General features: G+C 39.0%; 1 protein-coding gene across 1 annotated transcript in view; it reads left to right on the top strand.

The window, feature by feature from the left end:
• Positions 1-22390, top strand: part of TTC6 (tetratricopeptide repeat domain 6) — a 263011-nt gene extending 240621 nt beyond the window's left edge. Inside the window, exons 26-31 of the mRNA XM_036338786.1 lie at positions 4-77; positions 3838-4048; positions 9058-9210; positions 9989-10159; positions 21430-21655; positions 22089-22390. Coding sequence (XP_036194679.1) covers positions 4-77; positions 3838-4048; positions 9058-9210; positions 9989-10159; positions 21430-21655; positions 22089-22219 — 966 coding nt within the window. The 3' untranslated portion in view covers positions 22220-22390. The remainder of the gene's footprint in view (positions 1-3; positions 78-3837; positions 4049-9057; positions 9211-9988; positions 10160-21429; positions 21656-22088) is intronic.
• Positions 22391-25780: the final 3390 nt, after the last annotated feature.

Here is a 25780-nt window from a genome sequence, read left to right as displayed (position 1 = left end):
TAGGATTTTAAACAAGCTGCATTGCTGAGCGAGACTAATGTGAACCTTTGTCAAGCTACCGCCTTGTGCTATCACAGGTACGTAATTTAGGTTGCAGTGAAAGCAAGTGGGACCATCTAATGATTATAATAGAAGAATAGGAAGAGGAAAATGTGGAAGTGACAGGGACAAAAATGGGGAGAGACAAAGAATCCCTGCTGGCGAGCACACCTAGGTGTGTCATCAGCACCCTCCTACCTTCTAATAAGGTGTTTTAGCCAAGACTGCAAGCAAATACCTGCATCCTGGCATTGGATACCCACTGATTCAAGCCCATTTACTGGGGAAAAAGACCTGAGTGATACACAGAATAAAATCACGCACAGCTTGAAACATCTAAGAATAAAATTAAGTGATCATTTTTGTTCCTAAAATGAAACTAAACTTTAAAAAGCCTGTTTCCTACAAGAGAGGGTGATTTCAAAAATTAAATATTTTCAAAAAATTTTGCATTTAGAAAACATATTTCTAAATCTATAACTAATTAAAATAATACCCGTAAACATCTACAAAACACAATAAAGTCTACAAAAATATATTACTTAAGACATTATTACCTGCTTCTGAGATTACTGTAAGAGTAAGTCAAGTTATAGTAGGGGAGAAGAAAACAGTTACATAGGCTAAAATACAGAACATCACTTTATAATTTGTTCTGAGATAATATTACATAGATTTTTACTAATTATAAGTTTTACATTTCTACATATACATTTAACATCTAAAATTAGTTTCTGGTCATTTTGTGTTTAAAAGTATAGAGATTCTGCATGTGGAGATTTTAATGTGAGATAAAATATATTTGGTTAAGTAGTAGTTTACAGTATTATTTTTTAAGACAGAAATAATAGCAATTAATTGGAGGGGAAATTAGGATAGTTCATAAACTATACAGACTAGGCTGTATAAAAATCCAATTTTGAATTATTTAGGAAATAAATGTTTCTTTTTTTCCTTTTTAGAACACAGCACAGCTACATTTCCCTATGAAAGTTAGATTTTTTATTTTATGAACATAATACTGTAATAACTGAAACTTGTGAAGATGTCTTTGGGTTTAAAGGCCTAATTTTGGACCTTTATTTTATATAAACAGCAAAACATAGTCACACCATTTTCTATTTTACTCTAGCAACCTTTGTACAATCCATCTCTTTAAGTAATTGCTATTCTTGAAAAGAGATGGAATAATGATGACTGATGTGTTTGTTTTGGTGGGTGAGTATAGACCAAAAATGTCTGAGGTCATTGCATTCTCTTAAATTAAAAACAGACTCCAAAATTTCTCCCAAACTCATTCCTGTGTTTAGCAACTGAGTCAGTAAATTTCTCTGTGTCTGTTCCCAATCTCTTTCATGAATTGTAATCACTGGATATACTACACGGCGGAGCCTTCTTAAGCTGATACTGCTTTGCAATTCCAAATAACCAACTTATATCAGTTGATTAGAATCTCTATTGTCCTTTAATAAAAGTAGAATTTAAATCACTGGTAAAGCCCTAATAACTGACAGTCCCAATTTCATGTATTTTGAGTTTTAACAGTTTTACTGAATTTAACAATAAGAAATATTTAGTGATTCATTATATCTATTTCAGGAAAAATATTTTGCTTTTCGAGGTAGTCTATCTATAACATACTTATATCACAGCAGCACAGTTTGTCAGTATTGGAGATTCATTACTGGTATCTTATAGTGGGGAAAGTAAAAATTTTCCCAGTTGGAAAACAATTTTAAAAAGGAATAAATATTTGACATTTAGGGCTTTGATCTTTGAACTCAGGGAGGTGCAGACTTTTGAAGCATGCCTTTGCATAACTCTGGTTCTTACTCCTGTGGTTGCTAGGAGACAACATTCCGTAGGCTGGATATCTACTTGTTGCCCAATTTGGTCACAAAGAGTGTTGTGCCACAGTTAATTTTTAGATCCCTTTATGAAAAAAAGTCACAGAGGGAGAGCATGATTACGCAGAGTTACATATCCTAGCCACTTTTTTTTTTTTTTAACCTCAGAGCATTGATTTTACTATTCTTATGTTTGCATAAAATATTTTTGAAACTTTGACTCTGCAAGCCACATTGTTTAGTGTGGGGAGGTATTTATGATTTATTTGTACAACTCAGTAGGGCACATCTGGGCACGTATGTGATTAATGTAGAAAATGTGGTGGCCTCCGTCTGTGGCCCAGACTGCAAGCTCAGCTCACAGTCCCGACTGAAGGATGGGCGCTGATGAGAAGACGCACCTCTGGCAGTGATCACATTATTTATACAAACACATCTTATTTTAGAAAAACGAATTTAATATACTTTTATATTTGTGGTAACTGATACCTAAGACTTTTATGTATTGATGAACATGTATCCTGACATTATACATTTTTTCATTGCTAACTGCCATGTGATCATTTAACAAGAGCTTCAATCTACAGGACACTGTGATATACTCATCTTCAGAAACATGAAAGTGCTGTTTCTATTATGGCACCTGCATCATTTTTTTCCGTATTGATGCGGGGAGCTAGGTGTCTCTGGCTTTGACACTGTCACTTCCCCTGGACTTGATTTTTAGTTGTCACCTGCTTTGAAGTGTTGGTAGGTGATTGTCAAGGTCCCTTTCCTTGTTAAAGTTTAATGATTATTTACTTAGTTGAAACAGACTAGATGCTCATTACATGCTAGTGCTGATAACTAGATAGGTATAGAAAAATGGCTTTCTCCAGGCTAATTGAGATTAAATGTAATTATTAGATATGCATATGAGGTGGAAAAGTGACTCCTTTATGAAACATATTTGATTCCCTTATCAGCCCTCACCCGTACCACAAGAGAATAAATAGGGAAGAAAAACTAAGTTATTATTTAGTTAAATATATATATATATATATATATATATATATATATATATATATTTATCTTTAATTTCTTTATTGGTTAGGGTATTACAAATGTGTCCTCATCCCCCCATTAACCCCCCCCCCCCCCACTCATGCTGTCATCACCCTGTTGTCCGTGTCCATTGGTTTGGCTTATATGCATGCATACAAGTTCTTTGGTTGATCTCTTCCCCTCACCCCTACCTCCCCTGCCTTCCCTCTGAGGACTGATAGTCTGATCGCTGTTTCTCTGTCTTTGGGTTTGTCCCTGTTCATTAGTCTATGTTGTTCTCTATATTCTACAAATGAGTGAGATCATGTGGTATTTATCTTTCTTTGACTGGCTTATTTCACTTAGCATAATAGTTAAATATTTTTACAAATTAATAAATAAAATGCATTTTTCTTCTTTTCCTCTTTTCTCTTGGTGTCCAAAAAGAAAGGGCCTATCTTTATAGATCTGAAGTAAGGACTCCCATGTATAACATTTTGGTTCCTTTTGTTGTATAAGGAAATATTAAATACATATAAATTTATTATAATCTGCTTTAAATAGTGTATTCCATTTATATACCTTCACCCCCCCACCCCCATATTGGCCACAGATAGCTATTAAAAACAGGTTCAGGAATGCCATGCAGCCCTTTGTAATTCTGAAAAAAGAACTCTAGAATATTATCCCAGCATATTCTGCTATGAAAATGTCCCTTACCTCCCTTTTTCCCTTTTACCAGAATCTTCAAAAACCCCTTCAGCCTTTTTGAGGTCATATGGACTCATGTTCTTACTTCCTATGATGGGTAGACAATAAAAGTGAAAAATATTTTGTAAGGGTTAATGTAAATCTTTACGAAAATTTTATATTTCGAGTTTACTTAGGTAACTCAACAGAAAGCATAAATAATTTTATTTATTTTCAGAAACAAAGAGTTTGCAGAAGCTGTCACTTTCTTCACATTGACTCTTAGTATTAATCCCTGTTTTGTGGATGCTTACATTGGACGGGGAAATTCTTACATGGAATATGGTCACGATGAAGGTGTCAAAGAAGCACAGAAGGACTTTCTGAAAGCGCTGCATTACAATCCAATATGCACAAAAGCCAGAATTTCATTAGGTTATAATTTGCAGGTAATATTACATAAGACACTTTGGGCCATGGAAGTGTTACCAGTGGGGAGAGGTCCTCATTTCTGCCGGTTGCTGGTAGGAGTGGGTTTCTTGCAGTATCCTGAGAAAAAGGATTTTCTCAGACTTACACGGAGAACAAGTAATTTCTTATTTGCATGGAATTAAATCCCTGAGTTTCCAAGGTGCCCTCTCCCTCAGTCCTGCCATAGTAGCATAGCTTTGATTTCAGCAGAGTTGAAATCAGACCCAGTGTCCAGATGTCCAGGGTTTCCATCTATGTCTTCACACTCCAGCCCAGCATCAGGCTAACTTGACTTGTGCTCCCTGCTGCAGTCCATTAGTCCATTGCCTGTGGGGTCCACATGACCATGGCCATATGGGCGAATGCAGGAGGGTCAAGAGTGAGCCAGGAGCAACAAGAGAGCAAACTCCTTTGTTTAGGGTACTATGTGTTCCTAAATTTTCATGTGCTTGCAGTGGCTCTGCCTATTCTGGCCAATAATCTCTGTTTCTAGGTTTGACTGACAGGCAAGTACCTTCCCTATATCACCCCAACTTCATTGGGCTTGCATCTATCTCCCTTTGTTGGACCTCTTCCCCTAGTGATCTGTGGGGAATGGGCCAGTGGTTCCCTGGGAGTGTAAAATTGTAGCTTCCTGGTGAAGCTGTACAGTGACATGCATGTCTGGCCTCCTTTTTTTGTGCTTCTCCTATCCTATATAATAAAAGGATAATATGCAAACTGACCCTAACAGCAGAACAACTGGGAATGACTGGTCACTATGACACACACTGACCACCAGGGGGCAGATGCTCAATGCAGGAGCTGCCCTCTGGTGGTCAGTGCACTCCCACAGGGGGAGCTCTGCTCAGCCACAAGCCAGGCTGATGGCTGCCAGCACAGCGGTGGTGGCGGGAGCCTCTCCCGCCTCCTCAGCAGTGCCAAGGATGTCCGACTGCAGCTTAGGCCTGCTCCCTGCTGGCAAGTGGACATCCCCTGAGGATCTCCCAGGCTGCCAGAGGGATGTCTGACTGCCAGCTTAGGCCAGGTCCCCTGGGGAGCAGGCCTAAGCCAGCAGGTGGACATCTCCCGAGGCGTCCCAGACTGCGAGAGGGCACAGGCCGGGCTGAAGCCCCCCCCCCCCCAAGTGCACAAATTTTTGTGATCGGGCCTCTATTCATTTTTATTTTTTTTTAATATATATTTTATTGATTTTTTACAGAGAGGAAGGGAGAGGGATAGAGAGTTAGAAACATCGATGAGAGAGAAACATCGATCAGCTGCCTCCTGCACACTCCATACTGGGTATGTGCCCACAACCAAGTTACATGCCCTTCACTGGAATCGAACCTGGGACCCTTGAGTCTGCAGGCCGACGCTCTATCCACTGAGCCAAACCAGTTGGGGCGGGCCTCTAGTTATTAATACAACAATAGCAAAAGCACCTTTTGGACAAGAGTGAGAATATATTTGACTCTTTACTGGTGATGGGGATACCTGCTCTTTCTTTGGTTAGGAACATTTTACCTTCCTCTTACTATTAGTGTCCACAGCAGCAGTAGGAAGCAGTTTCTCAGCAACCCTGCCTGGGGAACCCATCTGGGGGCTTGGTATACTAGTGAAATGAGGATCTTTTGAATCTGGTTCCTTTAACACCTTTACCCCTTTCTACCTCACCCCACATTTATAGACAACTTTTAAAATTTGCCTGATGAGCTTCACATATAAGAACCTGGCCAGCACTTGTTTCACTAGCTCATATCTGGACTTTCATAACTTCTCTCCTATTGAATTAGTGGAAAGCTAAAGGGAATAAACAATGTATGAAAGTTTTGAAGTGGACTCCAGCCATGCAGTGGGTCAGGCAACCACTGTATAGGGACTTCTGAATTTAGGGCATCTTCCAAATGGCAGTGAATTAGAACATACTGGGAAGGCAAGACACCCGGCATTTGTCCTTCCAGCAAGATGGAAGAGTGCTACTCTGTGTGAGGCCAAGCAGCCCTCTGAGTGCTTTTTGGGACACTCTGTCCTGACCCATGCACTCAAAAAGTTCTTTGCACTAATAAAATATGTTTATTGTGAGAAATGCTCACCTGTCCGAGTTCAGATAACGGCCGCAGAAACAGAAGTATGGCAAAAGTGAGACTTTTTAAATTTTATTTTATTGTTTAAAGTATTACAGATAGCACTACATATGTCTCCTTTTTTTCCCCATTGACCTTCCCCCGGCTTCCTCTACCCCCCCCCCCCCACACACACACATGCCCTCACCACCCCCCCCCCCCAGTGTCTTGTGTCCATTGGTTATGATTATATGCATGCATACAAGTGCTTTGGTTGATCTCTTACCTCCCCCCCCCCCCGCCCAACACTCCCCAGGCTTCCTGCTGTAATTTGACAGTCTGTTTGATGCTTTGCCTCTGTATCTATCTTTTTGTTCATCAGGTTATAATGTTCTTTAAACGAGACTTTTAATACGTCCATGAGAGCGGGTGTTCATCGCTATTGTATTGGTACACTTGGGGCAGCCAGCACAGTCTATTTATTCAGTCTCCCCTCCAGTTCCTCATTGGCTGAGTACTATGGGGTCACCTGTTTCATCATACATCGCCTAGGTCTTGCTATCTTCCATTGGACCATTTAAAAAATTGGATTGAGGCCCTTTCTAGCCGCCTCCATCTCCCCCTGTCTAGCCGAGGCGGGCACTGGGGGGGGGGGGGGGGGAGGGAGTTGTGTGTGGGAAAGAGGTTTTCCACCATGATGTTGGCCCACATACACAGTTCTTTGTTCCTACATCCTCCCTCCTCCTCCCTGCATTCTGTTTGCCCTGGGGAAATTCAGCAAATTCCATCAAAACCTGACCATGCTGGAGATGATCACAGAGGTCCATTTCCTACAGAGTGACCTCCTTGAAATAAAGGGCTGAAAGTGCTGTATTCTCCAGGAAAAGGAACTAAGAAATCTTAAATTCTCTTTTTATCCCTTTTAATTTCAAAAATTTAAACACTCGGCAAAAAAGTATATTCAAATATTGTAAATTGCAGAAATTTCTTTTAAAATGCAATTAAAGTTGATTTTTTTTCATTTAAAAATAAGTGAGTTTGGCTGGTTTAAGATTACTAATATTGAAAGTGGTTGTTGGGATTGGTGGTTATAGTGAAATATTCCTAAATTCTTCTTAATAAGGGAAATAAGCTTGCCTTCTAAGAATTAAACATAAAATTAGCCATTATTGGATCACAGTAGAAAGTTGCAAAGTCAATTTAAAGAGATATACATGATGACTACCAAAGCATCTAAAGCTGACTGTAACCCAGTGGAATGAGTTATCATCATTTATTGCATTTAATAAGCATTTAGTGAGCACATAGTATAGGAAAGAACTGATCTAGGCCTAGGAATAGAGTAATGAACAAACTATACTTGGTTCTCCTTGGAGTTTACTCTCTAGTGGAGAGATGAGCATCATGTAGTCATATGATTCGTTATTTAGTTATATGCATGACTAGTGCAACAAAGGAAAGGGCTGGGTTTTTGGAACATTTATAGCAAGGAAACCAAGTTTTTAGGAGTAAAGGAGGGCTTTTAAAGAAATTAACATTTAAATTGAAGTGTGAAATACTAGTAATTAATCAGGCATAGGAGTTGGGCGTAGGACACAGTGTTAGGATAGCGAAAGAGTCGGAGGGCCCAGGGAATGGAATGTTAGGGATTGTGGGGAGTGATGTGAGGTGAGACTAGAGAATTGAATAATAACTGGAGGCGAAGGCCTTGCCAGTAAATTAAAAATGTGAGGATCAGTAACTAGAGCAGTGACATTCGGTTCATGTTTTATGAAGATGTCACTGGATGCAGATCAACATGGAAAAGGATTAAAAAAAACATTAGTCTGAGGAAGGATTGAATCAGGAAAGGAAGGACTGAAGGAGAGTTCAGATCCTCCTCAGGGGCCAGTGATCCTTTGCTCAGTAAATACAGTTCTCCTTACTGTGTGCTTAGCACTAGAGTTATGGAAGTGAGCAAAACAGACGTTGTCAGGCGCTGATGACGGATATAACCCTACTGTGAGGCTGTTTGCAGCTTAATATTCTAATAACTTAATCTCAGTTTGCCTGATTCCTTGTTATGAAATGTATTTGTAATGGTTGTGGTGAATTTCACATAATTTGCCAAGAGGGAGAAGATTTGCTGGTTAAAGAACAGAGTCTTATTAGTTATATCTGACTAGTTATATGCCTTATTAGTTTTATGCAAGAGCCACTGGGCTCATCTTGGTTAATGTGAGTCAGCTTCTGAGATTCTGGCCAGTGGGTGTTTGAGCTCATGGGAATACTTGTAAGGGACAGGCCCTGGACCGTGTTGAATTCATCAACTCACTGCCTTCCCGCAAGGAGGTATTTAGTTGCCAGTTGGTCTTCTCTAGGAAATATTCTGACATCATTCTATGCACAACATCCCTCTCCTGACCTTTTTTCTTGTTTTCCAGTTGTCACTAAGGTTAGTATAAATAGATGCTTCATAGATTTGCATGCATTTTCCATGGAATATGTATAGTGATCCTAAAATTCCAGGTGCTTGTACAATTTATCAAAATAGGTTTTACACCAGTAGTTTATGCATTTATTTATTCAACACATATTTATTTTATTATGTATATTATGCATAACCAGAGACCCAATGCCAAGCAAATAAATACAATTTCTGCCTGTGTATGCAGAGCTCAATTTTGTGGTGATTGTCCAAAGCATATGTGTTTCACAAGGTGGCTGTGATTTTATGTTGTCCAAGATTGGTATGAAATGACTCTATTAGATTTATTTTAATTAATTAAAAATTTGGTGTAAATACTCAGAGGTAATTATAGCCTACTTCTTGTTTAAAATATCTTACATTTAGCACTGTATAAATATATGCTTTCTAAAGGTTTTATTTGATTAAGTTAGAATCAAATATTTGTCATGTTATGGATAATTTCCTACTTCATGTAAATGGAAAATTATTTTAGGCCCAAGAAAAATTCCAGAAAGCTTGGAACCACTTTACCATTGCCATAGAAGTTGATCCAAAGAGCTACCTAGCCTATGAAGGAAGGGCTGTGGTCTGTCTTCAGATGGGTAATAACTTTGCTGCAATACAGGATATTAACATTGCCATTAAGGTAAAAATCCACTTAGATTGTGTTATAATTAGCATAAATTAACACCATCAATGAATAGGGTTAAGTAAAATATTCTGTTACGTTTTAAAGTGATTTGTAGAGAAAATAATATATGTATTTTGTTCCAAGAGATTCCTAAAGAATTATTATGGCTTGCAAGTTCTCAGTAAATGCAATTTATAGTTTTATGGTGGCAATATTATTTTGTAATAAAAAATGAATGCAAAAAAAATAATATTCTGGGTTTGAAGGAACTACAGGAAGAATAATGTAATTCCCCAGGTTCTTCTGTAGTGAAAAGGCAAATAAATACCTCAGGTTTTATAGACAATGAAAGAAAATCTTCCTCTTTATTTTCTAGATTTTTGGATTCTGTTTCTGTTGCTTCAAGTAGATGTTGTAATCTTTGAGGTGAGAAAAAGGGAAGACCTGAAAGATCATTGCTGCTGCTTAGAACAAATAAACATGTTAACTATTTAATTTCTTTTCCAGCTTTAACAGAGCTAAGCAGATAAGCTTTCCCCCATGTTCTTTGGAAAGGAACTGAGTAAAGCACTAAGATTATTTATTTTATTATAACCAAAATCAACAAAGTGTTGACATTGAACCAACTTCATACTGAGACCTCTCACAAAATATTTGCTCTAATAGGGCTTCACCTGAACTATAAAGTTACTAGCTTCCCACAAGTAGATTTCATAACGTTCATTTTTGCAGATATGAAATCAGAGATAAATACTATTCCCAGATGCTAAATACTCATACTATTAAATTGCAGATCAATACTACAGCAGAATTCTTAACAAATCGTGGTGTGATTCATGAGTTTATGGGCCAGCAACAAAATGCAATGAGAGACTATCAAGCAGCAATTTCTTTAAACCCTACATACGCACTGGCTTACTTTAATGCAGGAAATATCTACTTTCACCACAGGCAGTTTTCCCAGGTAATGTGAGTTTTCCTTAACATTTTCTTTTTACATTAAATGCTTTCTTTGTTATATATAGTTTTAAAATTCAGTCCTTATATCCTAGGCTAATCATTCATTAGTTTTTTTAAAACAAATGTCCTTCGTAAGAATGTTTATAATTAATTAAATGTTTAACCTCTCTGGATTTATTCTCCTCATTATCACCATCCATTCAACATTTGTCCAGCAAACATTATTTTGGACTTACCAAAGTGTCTTGCTATCCATTCTTTATCTTTTTGAGTCAGAAGCTAATCATTTAATGTCACCTTTTCATTTCTATTGTAATAAATTACTATGGTTACGGCTTTTCTCCAAGTACTGCTTTTAGCAGTACCCTACATATTTTGGTCTTTGAAGTTTTAATTTTTGTTTTCCCCAAATTTTGCACTTGCAATTTTATTTCCCCTTTGACTCAATAATAAATTAATAAGGCATTTGAAATGTCCAGATAGACAGACTTTTATATTTTCTAGTTTGGGTTCTTATTGAGTTTTTTAATGTGGTCTAATATATGGCAAATATTGGAAAACATTAAAGGGTTCTTTTCAAAGAAGTATAAGATATACCTTATTAATTATATTTTTAATTAGTCAATATCCATTCTTCTCTTTTTTTCATTTGGTTGACCTTGGACTGAGAAAGGTTTATTGGTTTGGTTCTATATAGTTTTTGATATTTCTTGCAATTTATGCTTTATGAAAATTGCTGCTGCATTATTTCTTGTATAGATATTAATACATATTATATATGCACTATATATTGTAACCTTCAGCATTATAAATGTCCTTCTTTGTTTTTTAAAGCTCTTTAGAATAAATCAGATCTGACCTCTGATTCCATTTGGTTTGCTTTTGCCTGGTATTTCTTTGTCCTTCCTTTTATTTTCAACATTTAGAATTTTTTGTTTAAGATGTGTCTCTTTTGTGTAGCATAGAGTTGGATTTTGCTTGGGGGCGGGCTGAACAGGGTTAATGGGGGCAAAGGGATACTTATGTAATACTTTCAACAATAAGGAATTATTTTTTAAAACGAAAAAAAAGCCAATTTGAATGTAATTATCTTTTAATAGGTGGGTTAAGCCCATTTTCATTTTGGCATAATCAGTATGTTTGTTTTTGTTCTGTTATTTCTGCTTTCATGTATTTTAGAAGGATTTTGCTCTGTGGTCTGTTTAATTTTTTTCAGTTTTTCTGATATTGAGAAAATTTACAGTTTTGTCCTACTGGCTGCCTTTATAATAGTAGTTTTTAGAAATAGTACCCTAATTTCCTTGTATTTTTAGTTTCTCTACTATGAACAACAATAAATTACTCTCCCTCTCATCTATTATTCAATTTTACTTAAAGTATTCTCTTTTAAATTTTTTTTCTATTTGTATTCTTAAATATGCTTGAGTTTATTGTATCAGCTTACTATCCACTGTCACTGTTATCCCATTTTCTTGTGAGTTTCATAATTCCTATACTGCCAAAGGATTTAATATTTGCGTCTTATTTTGTTACTCTTATTTCAAATTTTCATCTTAGTTCTCCAGTTAAGTATGTTCAATTCACATTACCAGATTTTTTGCCAGTTGCCATCCCAACCAATTATTTCTTGGTTGTCTGAAATTGGTCCCTTAATAGAGTCCTGAGAAAGGGCTCATGCGAACAATATTCCTTGGATTTTTTTCATGTTCATCACTGTTTGCCTCTAGCCTTTATATCTTAAGGAGACATGTCTGGGTTTAAAACCCTTGGCCTCTTTTTTTCCCCTTGAGTATCTTGTGTTGTTTCCCTGTTTTCTGATATTGTAGGTTGATGTCAAGAAGCTGAATACAATTCCATTTTTGTTATTTGTGACTTTTTTTTTTTGGTTAGGATAACCAAATGTTTTTAATGAAAAGTTTCAAAATGCACGCCTTAGAGTTGACCATTGGTGTCAAAGTTAATAAGCACACAGTATGTGGTTTCAATATGTAGATTTCAGAAAAGTTTTGTTGAATTCAGTGAAAAATTTTTTTCTGTTTCATGGTTTTGATTTTCTTCATTGGGCAACTCTATCTTCTGTCCTTTAGCTTCTATATATCAAGTGTTTCTCTCATTTCTTAAACCTCTTAATTTCTTTTTCATGTTTGTTGCCTTCTTCACTGTGTTTTTTGAGATATTTATTGTCCCCTTGTAGACCTTAGAATTCAAGTTCTCTTTAGATTTTTGTTTGTTTGTTTGTTTTTGTAGTTCCATATTTCCATGTCAGACCTCATTGGCCATAACTTTTCTGAGATCCTTTGTTTCTGAATTACTTCTTTCTTAAATGGAATTGCTTTTATAATGAATTTTTTCTAGTTCATTTTGAAATGCTACGTTATAATCTTTAATCTAGACTGTAGCAGTACTTTTTTTCTGGTGAGTTTTTACTTTCAAAAAATTAAATTACTTTCATCGTTGTTTTTGCCATGAAGGCAGGTGAATTACTTTTCTGTTACTCATATTTGAATGTAAAAATTATTTTCCTTTTCTAGTAGCAGAGGTTCTTGTGGGAAATAGCCTATCTCGGTTTGGAAGGCTATCACAAGGTCTGTTTCTCTGAGCTTTTCACAGCCCTTGCCTTCTAAAATAATGCACTCGTTTTAAAAAGTTGTTTTTATTGCCTGCATTTTTTGAGACCTGTCACCTTTATATTCTCCTTCACCACTCAAAACTGTCACCACATTTCTTTTTAAAAAAATATATTTTTATTGCTTTCAGAGAGGAAGGGAGAGGGAGTGAGAGAGATAGAAACATCAATGATGAGAGTCATTTATTGGCTGCCTTCTGCACGCCCCCTACTGGTGATTGAGCCTGCAACCCAGGCATGTACCCTTGACCAGAATTGAACCTGGGACCCTTCAATCCACAGGCCGATGCTCTTTCCACTAAGCCAAACCGGCTAGCACTCACCACACTTCTTAATAAAACAAACTTTGAGGCTTTCATGTGTGAAGAGGCTATGGTTCTTATCTATATTTCACTGAAAAAATTCAGCAAATATTTCCTGTTTCCACTTAGCTTCTTTCAATCTCCACATATTTATGATGTACCTGCCATGTGATAGGCATTTATAAATGCCCTGAGGATACAGAAGTAAACAAGGTATAAAAGGATTCTCTTATGATGTAGCTTACATTTTATTGGAGGAAGAAATATAAAATAAATAAGAAAATATTTGAAGTGATATATGCCTAATACAGTTTCACATAAGCATTATTACACCAGTATTAGCATATCTGTGAGACTATATAAGATTGCCTGGTAACTAGTATAGATGGAGAGAAAGGGTTTAAGGAGCAAGTCCTGGGTAGCACCAATGTTTAGAAATGAAGCGGAAAGGAGAGGCCGGAAAGTAGACTGAGGCAGGAGCATCCAGCCAGGATGAGCAGGAGAACATATCACTCACTCTCAAGGATAAGTGTTCTGAGAAGGGAAAAGTGTCCTGTGTCAAATGCTGCTGAGGCGTCAAGGACAAGGAGGATGGAAGAGATCACTGAGGACTTTGGCAAGAACACTGTTGGAACAGCAGTGCAGCAGAGGCTTGAGTGGGAAGGGTTGGGGAGAAAACGTGAGGTGAAGAATTAGGGACCATTCCGCTGGTTCAAGACATTCTTCTGTGAAGAGTAGTGAAATGGGAGTAGTAGCTAGCGTGGGTTAAGAAGTGTTGTTGTTGTTTTTTTTCAGATGAGGGCTAATTGATTCATGCCTCTATAATAATGAGAAGGGTCTAGGACTGGTTGGCAAACTGCGGCTCGCGAGCCACATGTGGCTCTTTGGCCCATTGAGTGTGGCTCTTCCTAAGCCTTAGGAGTACCCTAATTAAGTTAATAACAATGTACCTACCTATATAGTTTTAAGTCTAAAAAATTTGGCTCTCAAAAGAAATTTCAATCATTGTACTGTTGATATTTGGCTCTGTTGACTAATGAGTTTGCCGACCACTGATGTAGACTTTAGGATAAAGGTAGAAGTTATTGATGCAGGAGAGAGTGGCAGGGACAATTAGGATCAAAACCTTTGAGAATTTGATGGGGTTAGAGTTTGGAAGTTGCAGGGGTAGCCTTTGCTTGGAGCAGGGTGCATGATGCATTATGTCATAAGGGAAGGCAGAGAGGGCACAGCTGAATATAGTTTGGTAAATATTGATAGTAGGCATTCCTACTGGTTATATTTCCTCCATTAAATACAAGCATCAGTTGGCAGTTGGGGGTGGACAGTTAAAAAGAGAAACGGGACTCTCATAGACAGTTAGCCTGGAGGTCAAATCACCCCTGGTATTACCGACAACAATCAAGGCTTAACTACAAGACTGCACACAAAGACCACTATGGGGTGCACCAAGAAAAGATATAAAAATGCGGAGACAAAGAAACAGGACGCAAATGTCAGAAATGGAAGATATAGAGCTCAAAACCACACTTTTAAGGTCTCTCAAGAACTGTCTAGAAGCTGCCGATAAACTTAGTAAGGCCCTCGAAAAGACTGGTGAGACCGCCGATAAATGTAATGAGATCCTCAAGAAATCTAATGAGACCCTCGATGTTGTGATAAAGAACCAACTAGAAATTAAGCATACACTGACTGAAATAAAGAATATTATACAGACACCCAACAGCAGACCAGAGGAGCGCAAGAATCTAGTCAAAGATTCGAAATGCGAAGAAGCAAAAAACACCCAACTGGAAAAGCAAAATGAAAAAAGAATCCGAAAATACGAAGATAGTGTAAGGAGCCTCTGGGACAGCTTCAAGCGTACCAACATCAGAATTATAGGGGTGCCAGAAGATGAGAGAGAGCAAGATATTGAAAACCTATTTGAAGAAATAATGACAGAAAACTACCCTCACCTGGTGAAAGAAATAGACTTACAGGTCCAGGAAGCGCAGAGAACCCCAAACAAAAGGAATCCAAACAGGACCACACCAAGACACATCATAATTAAAATGCCAAGAGCAAAAGACAAAGAGAGAATCTTAAAAGCAGCAAGAGAAAGAAGCCCAGTTACCTACAAGGGAATACCCATACGACTGTCAGCTGATTTCTCAACAGAAACTTTGCAGGCCAGAAGGGAATGGCAAGAAATATTCAAAGTGATGAATACCAAGAATCTACAACCAAGATTACTTTATCCAGCAAAGCTATCATTCAGAATTGAAGGCCAGATAAAGAGCTTCACAGATAAGGAAAAGCTAAAGGAGTTCATCACCACCAAACCAGTATTATATGAAATGCTGAAAGGTATCCTTTAAGAAGAGGAAGAAGAAGAAAAAGGTAAAGATACAAATTATGAACAACAAATATGCATCTATCAATAAGTGAATCTAAGAATCAAGTGAATAAATAATCTGGTGATCATAATAGAATCAGGGACATAGAAAGGGGATGGACTGACTATTCTTGGGGGGGAAAGGGGTGTGGGAGATGCGGAAAGAGACTGGACAAAAATCGTGCACCTATGGAAGAGGACAGTGGGTGGGGAGTGAGGGCGGAGGGTGGGGTGGGAACTGGGAGGAGGGGAGTTATGGGGGGGGGAAAGAGGAACAAATGTAATAATCTGAACAATAAAGATTTAATTTTAAAAAAAGTAAAAAAAAAAATAAGAGAAACGGGCTGGCTAGGAGTTTGGTAGAGAAAATGTGAAATGCTTGTGTTAGAGAGTGGTAAGGTGAACACACTAGGGAAGTGTAGCAGAAAAGATTAAGTTCTCTTTTTGTCTTTCAGTGCACAATTCTTTTTTTTCCCTTTAAAATTTCTTCAATTACAGATGACAATATTTTTATTAGCTTTAGGTATATAGCATAATGGTTAGACATTTATATAATTTAAGAAGCAATCCTCTCATCTGGCACCATCCATAGTTATCAGACAACATTAAGCTGTCATTTGAGGTTTATGGTCATGAATTTAAAATGAGATCTTGACTCTGCTGATTTGTATACAATTCTTTCTATACAGATTCAGTGCTACTTTGTGTCATTCCACACTTGTTTCTGTATGTTGATCTCTTATCTACTCACTCCAATTAGATTATAAACTTGTAGGGCCAGGAATCAAAACCCTTCCTTTTCTCCCTAGATTTCCTTACTCAGAAAGCTTGTCTGTACCCATGGTTTAGACTGCATGTCAGCCGCCACCTTTCTTCTGAGCTCCTAACCCATATTTATCACCAGTTGCTAAATCTGGATATTTTACAAGTGCATTAGGGCCAAAACAGAATTTCTATATCCTCTACCTTCCGTCCAGTGGTTCTTCATATAAATCTTCTCTCAATTTAAAGTTACCCTAGTAAAAACACCAGCGTCAACCATGGCTTTCTCTTCCTCTTCTCCTTAATCTAATCCGGTCAGTTTTGCTCCCCCCCCCCCCCTGCCCCCGCACCCACCCTCCTCCCCGCCAAGACTTATCCCTTTCATTCTGTGTCTTCTGACATTGCCTTGGCTTAGCTCTTATTCTTCCCAAGTTAGAGCATGACCCTGAACAGCTTGCTGATCCCTGTGATGAGCCTGGCTGACCTCAGTGGTGAATCTAGGTGCTTGGACAGGGAATTGTTGAAAGTCTAATTCCTTAAGGCATGAATGAGACTTGTAGCTGAGATCTCAGTGGACAGCTGGGAGGCTAATATTTCCCTAGGCTGACAAGCCAGAGTCAATTGATTTAAACTTCATCAAACTCAGACCACTCTCTGGCTAGGTCCTAACAATGTTTCTTGGCACCATGGAGTTAGTTAATGAGACGAAGACCACTAAAATGCCCAGAGCAATTTTCTGTTACCTTAAATGTTTAAGATCCACATGAGAAGGAGACCTTTACATTTTAAACATATTTGTCATTAATAACTCTGGGCATCATGTATGACACTTTTCAATTAGATCTGAAGTGTAGTTTGATAAATATTTTTTAATATGGCTCTTTCTTAAAAACTGGGGGGATACATTTGCTGGGCAAATATTTTATCTAAAATGTATGTTGCCCTCTGTCTTGATGTATTGGATGATTGGGCTTTATTAAAGACAAGCAGACTTTAATATAATCATTCAGCTATATTACTATGCTCCAGGCCTCTTACCTTTGTTTCTGACTATACTGGAAAGATTTATGGTCAGGAGAAAGGGTCCTTCAACAGAGCAAATAATCTCTAGAGGGTTAAAACATGTGTGCATTTTGACAACTTTAATCATTAATTAGTGACTTAATGCTTTTAAAACACTTTTGGATGAGCTATGTGTATGCATCATGAACTACAGGTGACCTTAAAAAATAATTGGATCTGCTTTCTAATTAATTACAGTTATAAGGGCATTAGAACAATTGTTAAAAAATCAAAGCCATCCATTGTGGTTGGTGCTTTTGGCCTCTGATTCATAGTTAATATTTCTATACTTCAAAAGTCCTATTTAAATGTATAGGCTTTCATATCTCTATATATAAAAGCCTGCTGTGCTGAGTGTCTGCCTGATTGGTCAACCATTCAGTTGACTGCTCCACCAGTCGTTAAGACATGCACTGGCCACCTAGGGGCAGACACTCCGACTGGTAGGTTAGCTTGCTGCTGGGGTCCGGCCAATTGGGACTGGGTGAGATGGGCCAGACATGATATGGAGCCCTCCCACAGTCTCTCCCCAGCCGGCCAACCTCCTGTGGTTCCTTCCCGGCTGGCCAGCCCTGATTGGCCCTGATGGGGACTGGGCAAGATGGGCCGGGCACGCCCTGGAGCCAACCTCCTGCAGTCCCTCCTGGGCCTCTAAAATATTTCTTCCAATGAATTTCCTTTCAGTGTGCACAGATTCATGCACCAGGCCTCTATTTTTAAATAATATATTTTAGAAATTTTAATAGAAAGGTAGATTGTTCAAAGTTAGGTACATATGGTGTTTTACTAAATTCTATTATTTTTAGCTGTGGCAGGCATTTATTCCTTCCTGACTGAAGGCCTGCTTTGGTGATGTACAATTGTGTCACCTTTATTAATCATCTATCAGTGAATTAGGGTGAAGCCTAAATTGCTTTTGTTGTTGTTGTTGTTGTTAATCCTCACCTGAGGATATTTTTGCCATTTATTTTCAGAGAGAGTAGAAGAGAGAGAAGGGGGTGGGCAGGAGAAACATTGATTCAAGAGAGACACATAGATTGGTTGCCTCCTGCACATGCCTTGACTGGGAATGGAACCTGAGACCTTTTGGTGTGTGGGCTGACACTGTAACACAGGCCAGGGCCTAAGTTGCTTTTTGAAGGAAGTTTTATCCCTGCTCAGAGTTGTTCCCTTGCATAATTTCTGATGATTGTGAGTCCAGCTTTCTGTCCAGGAGTAAATTCTCTTTAAGCTCTTCACAGGTGGCCAGGTCTGTTGCTATCTTAACATCCTCAATTGCACTTAACTGCAGCATAGAAGAGTTGCCATTCTGGGATGAGATGGGTTACAAAATCTTGATCTACTTGCCTCTCAAAAGTCATAGGCAGCCAAATTTCATGGAGTATTGCCTGAAGACTATGATGTATCTTCATTTATAGACACTGGGAAAAATGTTATCTATCTATCTATATAAAAGGCTAATATGCAAAGTGTCCCTTTGGGAGTTTGATCGCTCGCTATGGCGTATGCTGACCACCAGGGGGCAAGGCGGAAGGAAGGAAAGCTGCATCCAGGGAAGGGAGACCCTGGCCAGCAGCTGGCAAAGAGAGGCACCGGCCAGCAGCCAGAAGGCCCCAATCCGCTCTGATCACTAGCCAGGCCTAGGGACCTTACCCATGCACAAATTTTGTGCACCGGGCCTCTAGTCCTATACTAATAAAAGACAAACATGCAAATTGACTGTACTCTCGCTATGCCTTAAGCCAGGCCCACCAGCCAATCAGAGCAACTATATGCAAATTAACCCAACCAAGATGGTGGCCGGCAGCCACGGAGCTGGAGTGAGCAGGAGGCTTGCTTGCTCCAGTGATGGAGGAAGCCAAGGTTCCCCACCTGCCGTGGCCTGGCTCTGAGCTCCACTGAAAGCAACAAAGTTTCAATTATAGAAGGTAAACAAACCTCAGATATCTGCTTTCAGCCAGCCGTGGCCACTGAGCTGGAGTGAGCAGGAGTGGGTTGCCCCTGGTGATGGAGGAATCCAAGCTTTTCCCAGGCCTCCACTAAAGGCAATAAAGTTTCAATTATAGAAGGTAAATAAATCCCTGAATAAAAAAGGAAAAATGAAAAACAGGAGAGGCTGGGAGCTTATGTCGCCAGGGTGCTTGGCCAGCCTGAAAACAGCCCTCAGCCCCTCACCCAGACTGGCCAGGAACCCCAGTGAGGACCCCCCACCCTAAAGAGGGTGTGGCCAGCCTGAAAACAGCCCTCAGCCCCTCACCCAGGCTGGCCAAACCTCCATGGGGTAAGGGTCCCCACTGGAGTGGACATCCTCTGAGGGGTCCCACACTACAAGAGGGCATAGACCGGGCTGAGAGACCCCCCGAGTGCACAAATTTTTGTGCACCGGGCCTCTAGTATATATATAAAAGGCTAATATGCAAAGTGTCCCCTCGGGAGTTCAACTGGGAGACTAGGAGTTCTATCGCTCTCTATGATGTGCACTGACCACCAGGGGGTGGCACGGAATGAAGGAAGGCCCTGGCCAGCAGCCAGCAGCTGGGGAAGGAAGGCCCCGATCGGCCCTGATTGCAGGCCAGACCTAGGAATCCTACTCATGCATGAATTTCATGCACCGGGCCTCTAGTATCAATAATAATTTAGTCCTTACTAGATTCTACATATCATTCTCCATACTTAACTATTAGCTCACTTAACCCTCATAGCAGCACTGGACATAGATTTCTATTTGTTACCTTCATTTTACAGATGAGAAAAGTTGAGGAAAAGAGAGCTTTAGTTACCCCAAAGCAGAGATAAGTAATAGAGCCAGGATTTGAACCTAGAAATCTGGCTCCATGGTCTGAGCTCCTGACCATGCTATCAGGATTTCCTTTCACCAATGATAGAAGTGAACTGAGGGGAAAAATCCCTGAGAAACAGAGGAAAATAGTTGTGTGAAGGACACTGATAGAAAATGATCAGAGAGGTAGGAGAAAAACAGGGAGGCACCCTGATTCAAGGACAGAGAAAGTTTTAAGAAGGAAGGAGAGGTCAAGAGTGTTCATGCCACACAAATGTCATGGAAGAAAATAACTAGAAAATGTCCACTGGGCCTGAGGACATCTTCCACCTTAACAAGAGCAAAACTCATGGAAGAGGGAGAGGTAGGTGGAAGCCAGATTGTGGTGCTGGGGGAAAATCAAGTGGTAAGGAACTGGAGAGAGCAAGCTCTATTGTGGAAAATGACTTTTCCTTTAGGAAAGTTTAAAGTAGGAGCCAAATTTTCATCCATGATGCAGTTAGAGAAGAGATTCTTACCTTCAGTGGTAGGGTGTCTAATCAGCATCTCAAGCCATTGGTAAAGGACCTGTTTTTTTTCTTTTTTTAATTTCTAATTTGTTGTTGATCAAGACTCCAATACCAGTATATGGACCACACTTTGAAGGGCCCTTCCAGCTTGATGATGAGTTATGAATAACATAGAGTCTTTGATCTTCTTGACAAGCTGGTGTTTATCTTCTCTTATCCTTCCTTATGGCTTTTCATAGTATAACCGAGTTTTTAATCCCTTTTTAATATGGTTTAGAACCTTATTTTCAAAGTTTATCTCTTTAGCTCTTACTCTGCTTTTATATGAAAAGTGTTAATTTTCTAATATATTTTATCTTCTTATTGGGACCTTATTTTCTAATTTATATTTTACCTTTTTTTGTGCTGTGTAGGGATTTGGAATTTATGGGGTGGGGGTAAGGTAGTAAAACATTTCACTTTAACAGAGAAGAATATTTATTTTTTAAAACTATTACATTTATTGGGGTGACAGTGGTTAAGATTACATAGGTTTTAATTGTACAGTTCTATAATACATTATCTGTGTACTGCATTGCATGGTCAAGTCTCCTATTCTTCATCACTGATGTTGTCTAAATTGCCTACTTGGGGTGATAACAAAAAGCAGACCACCTGTTGGCCAGTTTTATTACTGTTTTTTGCATTCTCTACAGACAATGCACCTTCTTATCATCTGTATCTGGGATGAAATGCTTCCAGTATCCCCTGGAAATGCCATTGGCCTTAATTTTATATTAAGAGCAAAAATACTTCAAATTCCTGTATAGCTGCCAATTAAATTGTATTCAGATTATCATTATCTTCACATTTTATAGGCCAGTGACTACTTCTCAAAGGCTTTAAAGTTTGATCCAGAAAATGAATGTGCTACCATGAATCGAGCTATTGCAAATACAATATTAAAGAAGTATGAAGAAGCAAAAGAAGATTTTGCAAATGTAGTTGAAAGCTGTCCCTTTTGGGCTGCCGTGTTTTTTAACAGAGCACAGTTCTATTGTTGTTTAAAGCAATATGAATTAGCTGAGGAAGACCTCAGTAAAGGTATATTTTTTTGTACTGTTTTGGGTAAGATTACAGTGGTTGATGTGTTTTTTAAATAATAAAAGAACAAACCTATCAGGTTTATTGGTCTAGAAAAACTTACATTAGAAATGAGTGTTTTTATATACCATGTCTTTAATGTAATCAATATGAGTTTCTTTATGTAATAACTTGCAGTATTGGTCAGTTTAGATGCAGAAAATTATTAGGGAAACTAGACACAAGCATTGGCAGCCTTTCAAAGAAAGACATTGTACTGTTTCCCCAATTTAATTTTCTAAGAAAGATTCAATGTTTTCAATTTAAATAGGTGCCTATGAAGAAAATGTTTTCAAACAAGTAATACTAAAGTTGTTATAAGATTTTTATTTTAAAAACTGAGACCTTTCGAGTATTAGCATAAAACACATCTTGCATTTTTTTTCTTTTACAGCTCTGTCTTTGAACCCTAATGATGCCCTGGTATATAATCTGAGAGCAGAAGTTCGTGGTAAAATGGGTGCGATTGAGGAAGCTATGGCTGACTATAACCAAGCACTTGATCTTCAAGAATTTGCCAAGTGATATGATTATAGAGACTGGTTTCTGTAGCAGTTTACACAGCTGTTAAACCAGAAATTGAAATGTATTTGTTGTTTAAAACAAAGTTGCACTATCTTCACTATTGTATTCATTATATTTCGTCTTCTCTATAACCCTTTTATGCATTTTAACAACACATTTATGCTCTATATTAATTTTAAAACATTTAGATCATTTTATGCATATTTGGAAAACCTCAATAATTGAATTTCTTCATTAGATGCAGAATTTAAATGGGAATGTTTCTTAAAGATTATTAACACTTCAAATATTTTCTTTAAAGTAAAATAATTCCTTTTGAAATATTACTGCATGATTGTAGAAAAAGTGTCAACCGTTTTCTCAATATCTGCTCACAATTAAATTCAATGGTACACAGATTAAAAAATAAATATAGAGCTGATGACTATAAAGAAATTGAAGTTGTGTACATTTCCTCTCTCCTCCTTTAAGTGATGTCTATCCAGGCTGGTATCTCTCCTACCGCTCACATTCTTCCAACAGATAAATACATCCCCTTTTTGTAACGTTCCCTCCCTTCCAGAACAGCACCTATAAGATTCTGAGCACACGGTTCCTTGGGGATGTTCCCTCTACTTTAATGTAAATTTGTAAACATGCACTTGCAATTGGTGCTTCTTAGTAGGTGACAAGTAAAAATAAGTTAAAACAGCTAAAAATGCTTTATAGACTATCTGTTGAGTGAACCAACAGAGAACCCCTTTCTTCATCTTACTGATAGTAACAAGGTCTTCTGACTTGGAGCTCATTCAGACTTGCTTCACTCAGTTTCTTTTCCTTGTTCATTTCATTCTCCCCGTACCTCTCCAGCTCCCCGGAGACCTGTGTTCACTGAGGTCGGGCATTCTGGGAAAGAATTCGTCTTCCACCGAGCTTCATTTGATCTTAGTTTGATGTGCCGGACTTTCACAATGGAAAGTGGATTTTCAATGTGGTGATGCTTCACGTTCTTCAGAAAACTTTCTTGACAAGCTATGTGGCCCCCATCATCTTTAGAGGGGTACTTCAGACTGGTGAGGCACGCACACATTTAACAAGCTGCTCAGGTCCTCTTGCCCTCACTTACCTCATCTCTTTAGTCCCAGCCCCAGCCCCAGAAGAGATTCAGGCCAACCTCCGGCAGCCACAGACAGCCCCTCCTCTCAGGCCCAGCAACAGCTGTCTCACCTATGGCCTTGGCATCGCTTCCTGCTGAGGCGTCTGCTGTGGGATTCTCCCAGTGTCCACCCACGTGCACTGTGGGTGTGTAGCAGACCGAAGTCCCTGTCATATGAGCCTTTGGTGACGGGAGAAAGGAGCTAGTAGGTAGGTTCTTCTCCCTCCCATCTGTTGGTGGACTGTCCTGAGACACGTGGTTTACACAGCTTCCCGGAGGATCCTACTGGTACTGAGAGAAGCAATCAGTTGGCACTTATGGCAGCCAGCTCCAAAACTTGCCTTGCATTAGTGCTTCTTTCTTTCCTGCCTGGCTCCCCTTTGTCACCACTCCTGCTTTCCTGGGTCTGTACTTCTTGGCTTCTGGCTCTCTGGGGCGTTCCTATCCCCCCACCGTAGCCCGCCCCCCATAACCTCCATGCACACCCTTCGTGAGCTTTTCCCTTCCCTGCCTTACTCCCTGCGCCCTCACACCAAGGAAGGGGCAGTGAAGCTGGGTCCGGAGCAGCACAAAGGCCCATGGGCAGGGGCGTTGAATAGTAAGGTCCTCCGTGCAGCCTGGTGTCAGGACAGCGATACAGAAGTGGGGAAGTAAAGAAGCAGGTTTGGGGGAGGGCTGGAGCAAAGTTTTGGGGAGGAAATGGGTGGAAAGCATGTCAAGAAGTCACAACTCAAGGAGTTAAGACTTCACTGCCTGTGAGACAGAAGGTGAGGGTGGGCGGGGAGAGCCACCCCTTTAGTCCTTTCTCTCCCCGCATCCTCACATTGATGGCCTGAGGCTATTTTAGCATCACAGATAAACATCGGGCATAGGAAAACTGACCAGCACTCTCCAGAAAGAGGTTGGCTCTGTCCTTTCTGTGCTCCATTCAGGCTCAGTCTTCTCTGAAGGAGAAGGTCCCCGGCGGTGAAGGGAGAGGCTGCAGGTGGAGGCAGATGGAGCGGGCATGTGGACCAGAAAGTGACTTCCAGACATGGGAGCTGAATCAGGCCCTGAGGACCCCAAGGGAAGAGGAAAGAGATGTCTGGATTTCGTCTTTTCCTAATTAGCGTTGTGAGTGTTGACCCCTTCAGCAGACAACTGAGCCTTTGTACTTCCCGCCATGGTAGAACTAAGTTTAGTTTATTTACACAGTTTTTACTAATGATCATCTCTGTGAGTAAAATCAGAGGGAGAAAAGGATAAGGAGAATTTTACTTTTTTGTGTGTGTCAAGATGGAAGAAGGAATGGTAGGATTATAGATAGTTTATACTTTCAATTTTATGCATTTCTGTAATTTACAGGTTTTTGTTAATTATATTAATTGTACTTTTGTAGTTGTATTAATTGTATTTTTTTCTTTACTAGAATATAAGCTCTGTGAGAAGCTTGTCTTTTTTGTTTAGTATTGTTCCTTTTTTGTTTAAAGATATTTAAAAATACCTATAGGTATATTTAAATACCTATAATGACTGGAAAGTGACAGATGCTCAAGATACATGAATTTGCTAAATATAAAGCAAATTACAAATGCAATACTCAATTATTGTGTAGCTATTGTGATGAATTGTCTACTTTTCATATGTTCCTTCATATTTTTGCGTGTCTTCTATATACAGATAATGAAATCTAAGAGTTATCTCCCAAATGTCCTTGCAGCCAGAATTCACAATGTGATTTAGTTTCTGCTAATTTGACACAATGCTGAGACTAACGAGGCGGCATCATGCAAGGCCACCTTCTGCTGCTACTATAACAGCAGGCTCTGGGTGGCTAGATTGTAGCTGTCAGATTTAGCAAATTAAAATACAGCACATCCAGTTGAATTTGAATTTCAGATAAAGGAGGAGTAATTCATGGGCCCAGTTAAACACATGATTCCCAGTTAAACTTGAATATTTTATTTTATTTTTTTGTATAAGTATGTCATATTGCATGGGATACATTTACACTAAAAGTTATTTGTTGTTGATCTGAAATCCAAATTTAAGTTGGCATCCTGTGCTTTATGTAGCAGCCCTACTCTGGAGCCCAGTGATGGCCTGACTTCCTGCCCTGGATGGTATGCACATCTTCCTAGAACCAACAGCTTCTGGGCCCATTTCCTGATCTCCAGCTGCTGCTTCTTGGAGATCAGCCTCCCTCCCAGTTTGGCCTGTTCTGTATTGTTCTTCTGATGGCCCAGCCTAGACATGCTTGCTTCTCTAGACCTTCCAATGATGAGATGTATACAATGTTTATATTTATTCTTTGTATAAAAAATCTTTCTGCTTAAAATTATAAGAATGGTTTCTGTTATCTATAATTGAATTCTGATATTATTTCAGAGATTTAAAAACTAATTTAGGGATTTTCTTTTCTCATGAATAGAATTAAGAGTAATAGT

This window comes from Myotis myotis, unplaced genomic scaffold (assembly GCF_014108235.1).
Source record: "Myotis myotis isolate mMyoMyo1 unplaced genomic scaffold, mMyoMyo1.p scaffold_m19_p_1, whole genome shotgun sequence".
NCBI lineage: Eukaryota > Metazoa > Chordata > Mammalia > Chiroptera > Vespertilionidae > Myotis > Myotis myotis.
This window is presented reverse-complemented; position numbering and strand designations above follow the sequence as displayed.